The sequence below is a fragment of the Protobothrops mucrosquamatus genome, unplaced genomic scaffold, assembly GCF_001527695.2.
Source record: "Protobothrops mucrosquamatus isolate PMUCROS unplaced genomic scaffold, P.Mucros_1.0 scaffold_224, whole genome shotgun sequence".
NCBI lineage: Eukaryota > Metazoa > Chordata > Lepidosauria > Squamata > Viperidae > Protobothrops > Protobothrops mucrosquamatus.
Genome location: NW_015386300.1, coordinates 294,752 through 309,666, shown reverse-complemented (window position 1 = coordinate 309,666; position 14,915 = coordinate 294,752). Strand labels below are relative to the sequence as shown.

Here is a 14,915-nt window from a genome sequence, read left to right as displayed (position 1 = left end):
TTTATTTGAAAGATACTAGTGATTTATTTCTATTACATCCCTACCATATTATCTCAATATATAATATTCACTGAAAAAGTTACTATTTTATTCATTATTTTAATTTGTGTAAGTGAATCACAGCATTATTTCTTATCTAACATTAAGCCTAATGTTTTATTTAGTTACTATAATTTATTTTTTCATGTTGTCATTTAAAAAGATAAATATTTTCTACTTGAATACAATTAATTGGATCCACCTATTTTCTCTATGACTTGTGAATTCTTTATGAACCTGTCTTTTTACACTTTTGACATTGTCATAGAAATTTATAAATGTTTCTATTTTTTTCTTGAATAAAAAAGTTTCTTGAATCTTAATATGTCTAACTGTGGCTTTAAAAACTGAAATTGGCTATAAAAATAGCACATTTTGCTTTATCTGTGATTTACACAATTATGTTTTTAAGAAAGTAAACTATTGTATCTTATTTTTATTCCTATAAAGAGTTAATTAAAAAGGGAATACCATTTCATGTTTCCAGGTAAAAATCCTGTAATCCATTTTGCTTATAAAATACTATTTCTTTTATTGAGAAACAAATAAGTCTTTTAAAAGGAACTCAAGAAAGGAGTGGGATAAGTATCATAGCACATTCTAGTTCAGAAACTTTTTAACATCAGTCTAAGAATTCTTTTATACCTTACTTCTCCAGTTCTTCAAGTACAGTTCTAATTTTCAAGTAAAATTTCCTCATCTGAGTCTAGCTCCTTCCTTCTTTCTTTAATTCTTGACATAAATCCTTATGTTGATGTAGCTGTGTCATTATCTTTGGACAGTAACCTTCTGGTTTTCTCTACCCATTTCCATTATTTCAGGATTTTTTTCACATATAAGTTCTCTACTCTTAAGAACTATATTTCTATGTTGGGTAAAAAAGAGCTGTGTACCTAAAGCAACCCTGCCATTTCTTCTCCTTTTATAATGATCCCCATTGGCATGATACAAAAAAGATAATGATGTGATAATATCCAAATCAGCATAGTTGCCTAAACACCTACATAAAATTAGGAAACTGCCTAATTTGAGCACTGTTCCGAAGGTACTTGCTGCAGCATCTTTGGGGATACACACACAAACACATAACACACACACACACACACACACACACACAGTGCTCAGATCAGGCTATTTCCTAATCTTATGTAAATTTATGTAATTTAATATATGAAATTTATAGGCTACAACACCCTATCGCAAAGTAACTCTGGGCAGAATTATGCCTTTCAGTTGTAAATGCAACACTATAATAATGTAAAAATGTGGGGGCATCTTCTGTGATATTGCAGTGCTCCTTACTTGTGACCCCTCCCATCCCCTTAATGCTACTGGTTATTTGACATAACTGTAGAGCATGCCACAAATCAGTGATAATCACCTATCCATTCTTGAGTTGTTTTCTGTTACCTTGTTACTTGTATAAATGTATGTCAGGCATAAACAAAAAGAATATTCCCTATATTTTATATTTTTAAGCATTATTTTAATATTTTAGATATTAACAAAATCTATTTATTCTGATAGAGAGATAAGCAGTAATATGTACTTTAATATTTGCAAAGGCCTTAAAGATATTTTATATTCCGAAGTAACGAAACATCATCAATTCAGATAATGTTCTTCTCTGAAACGAAATACTTGTAATGTGAAATTCCCTTTGTTTTCTACGGCTTGATTTTTTTTCTAAAACTTCCTTTTTCTTTCAGTAATAAGCCTTGTTGCAAACATTTATTTTAAAGATTACAGACTATTTTATGATACATAGGGATTTTTTTTCGTCTCTAAATGCAATCTTGTTTAAAATTAATCAGGAACAGGTAGCTTGACTGAACCTTATCAATGGAATTTCTCATTTTTCACATGAATCATTTGCCATAAAGATAGCCAGGTCAGAAGTCAAACATTTTGATGCTTTTCTTTCAGTCATTAAAACTGATCTTGAACTAGTGCTCTTTAATGATTCATTATGTATATATTATCAGGTGATTGAGAACTATATTCAAATTCTATATACAAAAGTTGGAGATAGATTAATTTTCATGCATGGTCCGAGGCACAAGTCAAAAATCAACATTTTTCTGAGCGCTTTTGATAAAAATTCAGGGAGGACAGAGTCATTTGATCAAGAACTGGTACAACTTTGCTTCCAGTGTTAATTCTTTGAACGTATAACAGAAATACAAAGTTGGAAGGGACCTTGGAGGTCTTCTAATCTAACTCCCTACTCAAGCAGGAAACCCTATACAATTTCATATAAATGGTTGTCCAATTTCTTCTTAAAAATGTAAGCTAGCTGCCTTACACATTACACATTCATGTAATGTGCAAAGTAGCTAGTTCTATGCTTCTTCCCAGTTAGATGTAGAAAACATTTTTCAAACTATTTATGGTTGATATGCAAGTATTCCCAGAGAAGCTTTCTTTTTTCTTTTTCTTTTTTTACTTTCTCAGTGGCAGTTCAGTATACATTTTTATTAAAATAAAGACTGATAAAGAAAAGAGTAATTTCAAAAAGCAGGGAAAAGCATTCTGAAAACCAGTAGAACTATACATGTTAAAGTATAATTTGATATATAATTTAACTGCATATAACCTAAACAAAAAGATAACTCTTTTTTAAAAATATTCTAACTTGTAGTTTTAAATTAAAATGTAAAAATGACAGTTTATTTCATAGAACCATTGCATTTGTGTCTTGTAAAAGAATAAAAATCCAGGTTTTAATAAACAGAGAAAGCATATAGCTGCAGGTAATTTATGTACACGTGAACTACATTAACAAATAAAATGATAGGATTATGGGAAGATTTTGGGAGACTGTGGAAGATGAAATGTATCTATTATAGTTCTTGAAATTCAGGTATTATTCTAAAATAATTTTTACATGATTTTTATTTCTTTTTTTTTCTACTTATAGGAGCCACAGCTGCAGCTCGAAAAGAAGTTATACGGAACAAGATCCGGGCAATAGGGAAAATGGCTCGAGTATTCTCTGTACTGAGGTATGGCTCCTGTGTATTTTAGAGTCAGAAATTATTCTTCATTCCTTCAGAGAAATGTTCCTCAGAAAAATAACAGTTGTGATAGCACTTAAGACCTATATGCTGCTTCAAAGCAGTTTACAGAGTCTGCATATTGCCCCAACAATTTAGTTCTCATTTTACCGACCTCGGAAGGATGAAAGTCTGAGTCAAACTTGAGCTGGTCAGGATCAAACTCCAGGTTAGTGGCAGCATCAGCCTGAAATACTGCCTTCTAACCACAGTTCCACCGCAACTCTAAAACAGGAAAAGACATTTTCCCAAAAGACATTTCCTCAGGGTTTTACCCAATCAACTTCATTAAAAAAGGGAACTGCCTTTTCTCAGTTGAATGTTTGTTCACAGTACAGATAGATCATAAAAATTTCTAAATAGATATGCAGGTAATCCTCGATTTACAACCATTCATTTAGTGACTATTTAAAGTTACAGTAGCACTGAAAAAAATGACTTATGACTGTTTTTCACACTTACTATCATTGCAGCATCCTCATGGTCATGTGATCCAAATTCATATACTTGGCAACTGGCTCACATCTAAAACAGTTGCAGTGTCCCGGGATCATGTGATCACCTTTGGAGACCTTCTGACAAGCAAAGTCAATGGGGAAGCCAGATTCACTTAACAACTGTGTTCCTAATTTAACAACCACCATGATTCACTTAACAACTGTAGCAAAATGGGGCAAAACTCAACAACTGTCTCAATAACAGAAATTTTGGGCTCAATTGTGATTGTAAGCTGAGGACTACCATCTCAGAATTTTTATATATTGCAAGCTTTAGAACAATCTAGATGATTAAACTGCAGAAGTTAGTCAAAGAAATTTTGCTGTCTGAAGCCAAAAACAAAAGCAAATATTCCCCCTCCCCATACACGCACACACTTCTTTTTGTTTAGAGACAATTCTGATGCAGATCACTTCTTCCTCTTGGGATTTGGATGGTCAAAAGCTGTACTGTATAATTAAGTAGTGCCTTGTTGAAATATTGCCAGTGTTGTGATCAATTGAGCTGAGTGAACATTCAACCCATGTATGTGAGGGTCTGCACTTCTGTGGCTGTGTATGGCCTTGTTCTAATTTCCTATAGCTTTTACCTTAATTGGAAGAGCTCTAAACAGTGCAGAATAGATCACTGGTAGCTAGTAAGCATTAGCAATCCTTTTCCTGGAACCTAGGTTGAAGAGAGAAAAGAGAGTTGGAAATACAAGAAAAGAGTGGTTTCCCCTTTCGTCCTTTTGGCTCCGACACTATCTTTGACTTGCTTCAGCAGTCCTCAGAATGTTAAGGCCAAAAGATTATTCCTGAAGCCTTCAGCAGAAGAAATGGTGGTATGTCATTTATATAGAACCAGCTTGGTGTAGTGGTTAAGACATTAGGCTATGAACCAGGAGACCATGAGTTCTAGTCCCACTTTAGGCATGAAACCACCTGCGTCATTTTTTCTCAGGCCTAGCAATGGTAAGCCACCTCTGAAAATCTTTGCCAAGAAGAAACTTGTCCAAGCAGTCTCTGAAAATCAGTCACAACTGAATGGAAGAAAAAAAGTGTTATATGAACATTAACCAGTATAATGATGTGGTTAATAATCATGTGTTATTACCTTTTTTTCTTTTTAAAAAAAATGCTTTTACTATCTAAACTTTCCTCATTTCCAGATGAAATCCTCTACCCACCCAGATGGACTTGAGATTTATAATTACTTAGACAATAAAGGGATATACAATATGTCATAACTCTTGGGCCTGTATTAGTGGGAATTTTGTTCTGCTTACTATATGTGGTCCTACTTTTTTACTCCAAGACTGGTGTCCAAAGCAGCTTGCCACAGTAAAAAAAGGTGTAAAAAGAGAAGTGTTCTTCAATTGGAACAGCATCCTAAAGGGTTAGAAGGTGCCCAGCTTTACAACCTGTTTCCTCCGATTGTATCTGTTGCTAGCCACAGCTGACAGTCTCATTCTGTTCCTATCAGGGAAGAGAGTGAGAGTGTGCTGACGCTGAAAGGGTTGACCCCAACAGGAATGCTGCCCAGCGGGGTGCTGTCTGGAGGAAAACAAACTCTACAAAGTGGTAAGTGCTTTTGCACATGTATACTGTGATAGACCTAAATTTTTCATCCTCTTTCCATTATAACAATACAGTATTTTCAAGAGAGAAAAAATGAGGGAAAGACCACAGATCTGGAACGTAGTTCACAAAATTGGGTTTGACACACACACACATACACACAGAACAAGTCTAATTTTCAAACCATATTTATCCCACTTGATATTATTTAGAAGAAAAATAGATTATTTCTTCATTTCCGGGAAGGAATCTTTTATAGAAGAAGCACAACAATCTTGGGGGGGAAAGTATGTCTAATTCATATCTCTGCTAGCTTCCTAAAGTTCTGCTTCCTTGTAGTACACCTAAATGCCTGGGGATCAAACATAAAGATAAAATGTTCAGATCAAACCAAACTCTTTCCCTAGTCTACCCCGTATTGGTTTGAACACTAAGAATGTAAATCTGCATCCATTTAAGAAGTCACAAGGAAGATAGGCAGGGTTACAAAATGTGTCTGAGTGCCCAGTTTATAAATGCAGAGATATTCCCTCTGCATGAATATGCCTGCGTAGTATTGTTAATAATGGGCATAATTCTGAAAAATCTTCCGGAATGTAAGCAAGCACACACTGGAATCCCTGACACACCTGATACCTGGTGTGATGCTGACAGTAACCTCTAGCGCTATTGGCTTTTCTGGCTGGCCTAGCTATAATATTAACTTCCCATCAGACAGTATTTGCAGTGCTTATGTGATGAGCACTGTATTGTGGGAAAGGTAAAATAGGTGTGTGGGCATGGCCAACCATGGAACACTAGTATTCCACTTAGGCTTGTGATGTTCCGCCGTTGCTCTGTTCCTTTCCTGCAGCAACACTAAAGCCAAGTCTATATGACTGGTGTAGTGAGCACACCATCTAGTTTCATTTAACAGCATCCCAATAGGCTGGTGTTTCTTTTAGCCCCATGTTTAGCATGATGGCTGAACCCATTGTGGTTTCATAAACACAAGGAGCAGATTAGGGAATACAGTTTCAGGGATGCTGATATTTTTTAGAAGAATAGCTCAATACAGCAATACAAATCTGAGTATTTTTCAGGAACATGTTATCCTTTTTTCCTTCCACAGCAAAATGCAGCAACCCCCTCCAGTGCTGCTTCCCCTCTCCTTTATTATTCTTTTTGTTCAAAGAAATCTGCACATTTGAATTGGAATCCAGGTTTCCTTCATAGGTGCAAATCTAATGGCAAACCTAGTGGTTAATCACTAATTCACAGATGGGGAAGTCATAAATGAACTTGAGAAAGCATTCATTAATTGAGCGTGATTTTTTATCTAAATGCAGCAGCAAAGCATTATTACCCAGTGATTGTATCAAAACATATTTTCTATGAATTATGTTATGGAGTATAGCTAGTAGGATAAACTTCTTGAAGTAAGGAGCCACAATCAAATTCATTAATGTATATAACTGTTATTTTGTTATTTGTTTTTAACATATATTTCATGCACCCATGAGTGTCCTACTGTAATTATGATGCAACTTTTAGTAACCATGAGACATGGACATTCGCCTTTCCAATAACTCAGTCTCAGCCTCTAACTTTCCCATTTCTTCTTGGAGTTTCTTCCCTGTACTTTTCCCCTTTTTGTCTCTTTTTCTCTTATCTAGAAGATTCAGGTATTCTGTGGTAAACTCTCTTTTTGGTGGCTTGTGTGTTACATATATTGTAATATTCTGCTTTGTAAATGCTGCAGTATGACAGAGTATTTTTGATACACTGATGCAATTTGTAGTGCCTAGAGGATATTTGACTTTCAGATAATTTGGTCTACCAAAAACGCTGCAGTCCTAGTTAAAGAAGTAAAATTTCCTTCTGTCACATCATTCAAAAGTCTCATTAAACTATGCACTGGCAAATACTGCAGTATTAAATCTAGTAGAACATTACTATACCCATTAGTGAATATCTTGTACCATTCATCAAATATACTGAAATTCACATAATTTCTGTTAAGAGCAATTAACAGAAAATATGGGCAATATATTCTGTGAAATGTGCTCATTCTTAGTAGTCATTATTTTCAACATTTCCATGCAATTTAGATCTTGTTGCTCATCTTTGTTCTTTTATTTTCTCTTTCATGTTGATCATGCATATTTATTTTTATTACTTAATTCTCTTATTTTCCACAACAAAGGGCTCTAGATTCTATGGGGGAACATACCCTTGATACAATATGGCATTTAATGAGATATCACAGATGTCCATATTAAATATTTCATTTGCAAAAGTATAATATTCTGATTTGGTCAGACACAGGCTGATAATAAGTGAGACCCATCTGGCTGCCCAAGGAAAGTATTTTTAATTTTTGCTTGTATATTCTTAAGCCCAGTTTTAAAAGGCAAAATTTAAATGTGTTATACTACAAACGACTATGAAGCAGCCTGTTTTCCAGTATTTTAGTTCCATTCAAAAATTTACATATACATACATACAGAACATAGAATTCTAACATTTGTTAGAATTTCAGCCATTTATGGATTACCTCAAAATATATCAGTGCATTCAAAAAATAATAAGAAATGCATTAAACAAAATGTTGGACACTGGTGTGTGTATATGTGTGTATACAGACACACACATGTAGGATGAACAGAAAATGGAGGAAAAGATGCTCAGCAAAGTTCACAAATACCATATTCCTTCAAAAAAATTGCTATTAAGACCAAACTTCCACAGCCTTATGCCCTTTGTATGCATTGGAATTCAACTCCCAACAATTCCCAATTTACTGAGAATTAGGAGAGATGAAGTCCAAGGCATCTTCAAGGTTACCAGGTAGTAGAATTGAGAGAAAATGCTGTTTCAGCAATGGTGGTGATTTCTTCTGCCTGCTTAAAGTTTGTTTTTCCTATATGGCGCTCCTCTGTTTAACTTGCCCTGTTAAATATGGCAATTGTTCTTGTCCTAAATGACTTAATCATTGGAACTTCCAATTTATATTCTATTTAACCACTGTGGTCATTTTCAAACACCAGATCACATGCTTCTTCATCCCCTGCAAAATAAACAAGAAATCTATTGCCTGCCAGTTACAATACCTGTGTTTGTTTTTGTATGTGGCATTTTGTGTTGTCTTCTGTGTCAAAATCCAGCACTTACAGTAACTTTTAAGTGTACTAGCTATCCTTTGCTATTCACTGACTTGTTCTGAGAGTTAAATCCTCTGCTCATTTTTCTCATTCATTTTGCTACCCCTTTCTTCTCTTCAGCTACTGTTGAGGCTATTGAGGCTGATGAAGGTAAATTGGCCAGATCCCTTTCTGTTGTGGTTACAACAGATAAGGGCTCTGCTGGGTGTATTCATTTTTGCTGTAGCTTGTATAGAGTGTGTGGGTGTTGAGCTAACAATTGTGGCTCAGTATTAACCTAAGTTTACTTGCTTTAAAGGGGAAAGTGTTTCTTTTGTTGTTGATGTTGTTTCTTAAAGTTGCAAAAATGTTCTGATATGTGTCCATGAAGCTTCAAATGCTGAATCAATGTCACACAAGGATAAGAAAGCTTGCAATCCAATTAAAGCTATTTGGCAAACAAGTAGTTTCTTTGAGGGGACCAATCTATTCCTCGTGTTCTCTTTAGCTATCTCTGAAAACGGAGAGTACATAACTAAAATTGAAAGGAATTTCCCCTGAATTGAAGTCCATAGAAAAGTCAATGGGTCTTCTCTGTAATTCAACACATTTTAAAATACCCTTTGGGGGAAGAAAAAAAAATCATTAAAACAATGAGAGGATGGTAAGACAGTATTTTTTTTTCAAGCCTTGGGAACTTCCTGTAATTTCACCCTTAACATCAGCATTATTTTACAGGATTTCGGGCACAAATGAATTACTATCAGAGCAGTTTGAATGCAAAATGTTAAGCTGCCTCTCTTAAGCGTATCTTTCATTTCAACACCTATGAAATTTTGTTAGTTATACGATTAAGAGGTCTCCAATTTTTATGATGAAATATTTTCTGTGCAATGAGAAAATTAATATTTCAAATTGTTTTGCAAGATGAGAAGACTCTAAAGTTCCCCTTTAAAACAAAACAAATATATTCAGTTGTATTTTGTTCTTGCCCACATAAAAATGTGAGTTTTTCTTAAGGAAAAAAAAGTATTAGCTTTCTGGCAAGATGTAATAGTACCATTTTGGCTTCTCCTATCTATTTTTGCTTTTAAGAAAGTTTTTGTTACAGAGGTGGAAAAAGAATCATAGAAATAAGTAAGAGAAAATACAACTGCTTTCTAAATAGCAGTGAGTGAGCTGCTATTTACATTGGAATTCTCTATTCCTGTTGGCAAATTCTACTCTGCAGTGTGCATTCTTGTTGACAGTTTGGCTGTTTTTTTTTTCCTGTGATTTGTGTGACTGTGTTGTGTTTCTAGCATTACTCTCAATGTAAACTGCTAATAATCATTGTCTGACCAGCAGCAGAACACATTCTTCAACATTATGATGTATAAATATGTCTTCTTGACATAAAGATTAATTTACAGTATGCTTCCCATTCTGGAAATATATCTTGTTCAGGTTAAACTTCTATTTATTATTACCTTGTACTGTAATGGAAGTTTTATTTCATCACTATTTTATAATGGTTTTCTCCTTTGGGAAATCAAATAGAGAATGTGATTATAAGAATAGCTTCACGGGTGGCCTCACTAGGCCACAGGACCCCTCCAATAGCTTCACATGCTCCACAGAAGTAGACCACTTCTACTTCACTGCCGTTCATCACACACCTGGTTCATAACTGAATGGGTCTGGCAGCAGTGTGGTGAATATGTAAAGGGAATGTTCTCAAAGAGTCACCATTCACCCATCTCTTAGCTCTGAAACATATCTGAAATTTGGTGGGGAATAGGTGAGATTTTAAACTTGAGTGATATGTGGGAAAAGAAAATGCCAGAAAAAAAGGGATATTTTTTAGCCCTTTGGCAATTTCCACAAAAGACTATCTGAAAGAAGCCAGTGTGCAAACTTCAAATGTATTGGATTGATATCCAGTACTTTGCTGAAACAATGTTCCATACACAAAAAATATTTTGCAGTTTATACTTCATACTAAAGTCTTCCCTGAGAGAACTAGAATCAAATTCAGTTATATATTTTTTTTGCTTGCAAATTCTTGTTCAAGTAAAAGTATAATGACCTAATTATTAAAAAAAACCCTTGGACAAGATTTTCTAGAAGTAAACTGTTAATAACTTCCTTTCCACTCTTAATTCTTTAAATCCAATCCATCAGCAATTGGTTGGAATTTTCACAAACTGAATGCCATTTCAGATGGTGTAGTATTCCATCTGGCAACAAATAAAAGTAATCATCACATAATTTGGGGTGAGGTGGGGTGTCAGTCTTCCAGATCTTTCTGCAGTTCTCATTTCCATGCCCATGGTGGGCAAAACGTCAGCATGAGAGGAGTTCTACAAAATTTTACCCAAGTTTAATAATACCAGGGACAGCAAAATTGCAAGTCAAATCAAAATTCAGAAAATAATTTGCTTTCCCTTTATTGGAAAATAGATATGATTAGATAGTCAACACACCAACAAAATCTCTTTACATTCTTTCTTTTGCTCACATTCATCAAATAATTTTCCCCTGTGTTTTTGTTTGGATTAGCTGGACTCTCTTTGCATGTAAAAAAAAAACCCTGAGCAGACATAAGCATAACCAAACATTTTTGAAATCTAATATAAAGCATTTGATTTGAATTTTATTGAAATAAAAAGAAGCATGGAGAATAGTAGCAATTGAAAAATTAAGCAATATTAACAGATTGTTGCCCAAAATTCTCCCCATATTAAAAAAAGCGGTTTGCATGGAGCCTTTGAAGGGACCAAAATGTATGCAGTACCTAGTAAGAGCAATGGGAAACTCAATGCCGATGGTAAAGGGAAAATTCTTTGATTTTTAGATTCAGTTGCCTTCACTCATGTTCTTATACTTTCAAAGTTAAGAACACCAAATATGCTAAAAGAATTATATTCAGAGTCCATGGCACATTAAATAACCACAGTTGAGATTATTTTATAATTGTCTGGGATTGACAGAAGTTTATTGTATTGAATAACACAATCAGTTCTGCTACGCTGAAGACACTGAAAGTCTTCGGTACAATACAGTAAAAAGTTTTCCTTCAGTGATGAATCTTATGGATACAACGCAGGTTCCTTAACAATGGGGCAGTCAGGATACCACAATAAAGAAACTCAGCTGTTACATAGCATGCCTCCAACTCAGCAACCCCTTTCTTTTCATTTAAAAAAAAAAGAAATTCTGTTCGAACAACAGTTAAATGTGTTTATTCAGTAATAATATTAATGGGAATAAAAGATAAGGCTTTCTTCTAGATTAATCAGGATCTTTAGTTATTTAATAAACCCCATTTTTTAAAAAAACCTTGGATGGTTTTTTTTTTAAATCTTGGCTCTAATATAGCAGTTAGTAGGTGTGAATAATTCCTGCAAGAAGAGCAAAAGAATGGATGCTATTTGTAGTTTGGACCCTTTATCTTAATAGTGATTGAAAATATGATTTGTTATATTTTCCGTCTGGACTTTTCATAGAGAGCAACATAGCAAGCTGGCTAATCTAGGAATGTGATATAAAATGATTAGAAGAGTCCTTGGATAAGCTACACTTTTGAAATCTTAATTTTTCTTTTAGAGCTTTTGAAAGTTGCAATGAATTGCAAAACTGCTAAATTTTATCCCTTTATTTCAAAGAAATAAAATAATATATGAAATCAGCATAAATTCTATCATAAATGAAATTGTTAAGGGCAATCCACATTTTTTAAAAAAACCACAGAACTGCTATCACCTCATTGCAAAGTATTCTTAAAATCCTCGTTTCAAATTGGTCCTCCGTTCACATTCACAGTTTATTGTTGGTATCAAACTGAGTTAATCTCCTCAATGTTAGGATTAAACAGATTTTTTGCAATAATTCCAGCTACCATTATGGAAGGAAATGAAATTTCCTACAGGAAATAATTGTGATCATCAATTTCCGCCATCCCCAAAGAAAACTCTAATGAGAATTGGCTTCCAGATTTTAAGAAAATCCATTTTAGTTGTCCTTTCTCTCTGTCTCTCTCTCTCACTCTCCGAAGTCTACTTGTCCATTTAGCCTAAACTATAGAACAAAATGCCAGAACTGGATTTTGTTGGGAGCATATTAATCATTCAAGAGACATTGGCTGTTCACCTTTTAGCCGTTTCTAGTTACACTCAGAAGCTTTAATTGCAGTTGTCATTTTTTTTTCTTCACTTTGAAGGAATTTCTCAATCATTGATCAGTAAGCTGATAAAAAGCCAACCCTTTCTCCCTACTGACTTTCTTTCTTGTTTTGTTTTGTTGTTCTTTTCTTCCCCACTCCCTTTTTCTCTTCAGCTATCAAAGGATTCTCACCACAGCATAAGATCACAAGCTTTGAAGAAGCGAAAGGGCTGGACCGGATCAATGAGAGGATGCCCCCACGCAGGGATGCCATGCCTTCTGATGCCAACCTGAATTCCATCAACAAGGGAATCTCATCAGAGACGAACGGCACCGACAGCAATGGCAGTAACAGCAGCAATATTCAGTGACCCTTTCTGACTTGCAGGGATATTTTTTTTGTTTTTGAGCAGGGTACCGTGGGACTGCTGCTCAACAGCAGTTGGATTTTCTTGCCTCTGACAGTAGCTTACCTGCTCTGGGGCCAGATGTTGGATTCAGTTTACAATATCATCTAAGAAGAGATAGTAAACTTTATTTTGGTGGGGTGGGGGTGGAGGTGTAACACCTCCTTGGACATGCCTTTAAAATGCTTGTAGAGAAATAAACGAAAGCTAATGCTGGTCTATATTGCAAAGTTAGGGGAATGAACATGTTTTCCTATTGCATTGGAAACCTCTAGATATGTTAACTGAAAGGCCTTTTATTATTATGTTACTGGACATGACAACTTTGTCTGATTTCTTACTAACTATTGTACGTTTACAGTTGCAGCACTATACATGGACAACATCCAAACCATTTTTAACAGAGTGATGTACAAACTAAATAAGGAGACTATTTATTGATAATGTTTTGCTACTCTTGTCAGACGACGGCTATCTAAAATAAAACAAAAAATAATTAGGCAATCTTTAAAAAATATATAAAAGAAAAAAAGAATGTTGCAAATTTGTTAAAAATGCCAAAAAAGACAATTTAATTTTGTATACATTATGCTTACCTCAGGTTTCTTTAGTGTGCTTGAATACCCTTCTTTAATTATAACATTTACCTTAATTAATTTGGCAGTGAGAAATCTTTTTCATTTATGTTTTTAAGGAAAAAAAACTGGAATAACGATATCCTTTTTTTTGTTTTCCTAGTTTCAGTTTATATTTAGGATTATTTTCTTTTTTCTTTTTTTTCTTTACTTTTTTTTGGTAAATCAAGTCTTGGTTGTGGCTTGCTGAATTTAAATATTTATGAGTGGTGCATTTTTAAGTATAGTGAACAAGACACCATATTAAGTGCAGTGAAAGCATCTATATTCTGTAAAAAATCTGCCTATGCATGTTTTTTAAGAAAAAAAATTGGCTGTATAGGCCTGTATGGGACTGTAATGCGCTTAGTGGTCTGACTTATACTGGAAATGTATGTATACTGGCGTACTTTATATTCTCTAAAAAAGAAAATGCTAATGCCTTTGAAATTTTGTAATCAAAAAAGCTTTGAAAAAATCTAAGGGGGAGAGTATTCTTAAAAGTTTTTAATATAAGCTTGTCAGTGCACATATAGATGGTTAGCATGTTTAGCAAACCTTGTGAAATTTAAACTAAGTTTGTAGTTACACGTGAAACTAAATGCATGAGAACTGTTAACGTCATGATGAGTTAGTCATTTTGTTACGTTCTGTCATGTGCCACAAAATGTGTGATTTTTTTCACTTTTTTTCCCTTTATATATCAGTTACGGGTTACAACTGGTTCAGTCTTAAAGGAGGAGGAAAAACCAACAAAACAGTCCACTGATATTTTTTATCAATTGTATAAGTGCCCAAGTAATTCACTACAGCCTACAGCCTTGCCTTTGTAATTTGACTTATGAAATGTTGGCAATCAAAGCATGCACTTGTAACAATGAAAAAAAAAGCATTTTATATTACTACTCAATAAAAATGTGCATGAACCTAGAAGTTCTCTTGTTAAATCTGCAGTATGTGATAGTACATATTTAACACTCGCTCGGGTTTCTTAGTGAGGGGAGCAAACCTCTTTATTACTTGGTTTGTGTGTTACCTCTCGTAGTCCACAAGCCCTCTGACTTGCCCAAAGGAGTGTCCTTGTTGTCTTTTCAGTTGACTGACAAGTCTTCAGATAGGAGGTCCAACTAGGAGTGACCTGGTTGAAGAAGGCTAGTCAATTGACAATAGGAGATAGCATACCTGGTTTCACAGAGACACCTTTTAAAATTTCAAGGAACTGAATGTGAGATCTTCTACTTTCCACATTTGCTGTTTGTTTATTGAAATTATAATCTGCCTCATAATCCATGTTCAAGTGACATCATTGTTTAATGTTTATAAATAAAGCAGTATACTGCAATAAATAAATAGCATAGGAAACTTAAAAAATCCACCATACCCATGAAAAACAGGCATTTCAAATAAAATTCTTTTCAGAATTAACAGTATGCCTTTCGTTCATTCACGTATGTGAGGTACATATTTGTAACAGGAA

The 14,915-nt window shown here is 34.4% G+C and overlaps 1 protein-coding gene across 5 annotated transcripts in view; it reads left to right on the top strand.

The window, feature by feature from the left end:
* PPP3CA (protein phosphatase 3 catalytic subunit alpha) overlaps positions 1 to 14,371 on the top strand; it is a 189,479-nt gene extending 175,108 nt beyond the window's left edge. For 3 of the 5 annotated variants that reach the window (XM_015828332.1, XM_015828325.1, XM_015828318.1), the window contains 4 exons: positions 2,960 to 3,044; positions 5,058 to 5,155; positions 8,416 to 8,445; positions 12,592 to 14,371. In XM_015828332.1, coding sequence (XP_015683818.1) covers positions 2,960 to 3,044; positions 5,058 to 5,155; positions 8,416 to 8,445; positions 12,592 to 12,788 — 410 coding nt within the window. In that variant the 3' untranslated portion in view covers positions 12,789 to 14,371. The remainder of the gene's footprint in view (positions 1 to 2,959; positions 3,045 to 5,057; positions 5,156 to 8,415; positions 8,446 to 12,591) is intronic. The other 2 variants (XM_015828347.1, XM_015828339.1) reach the window with 1 other exon arrangement.
* Positions 14,372 to 14,915: the final 544 nt, after the last annotated feature.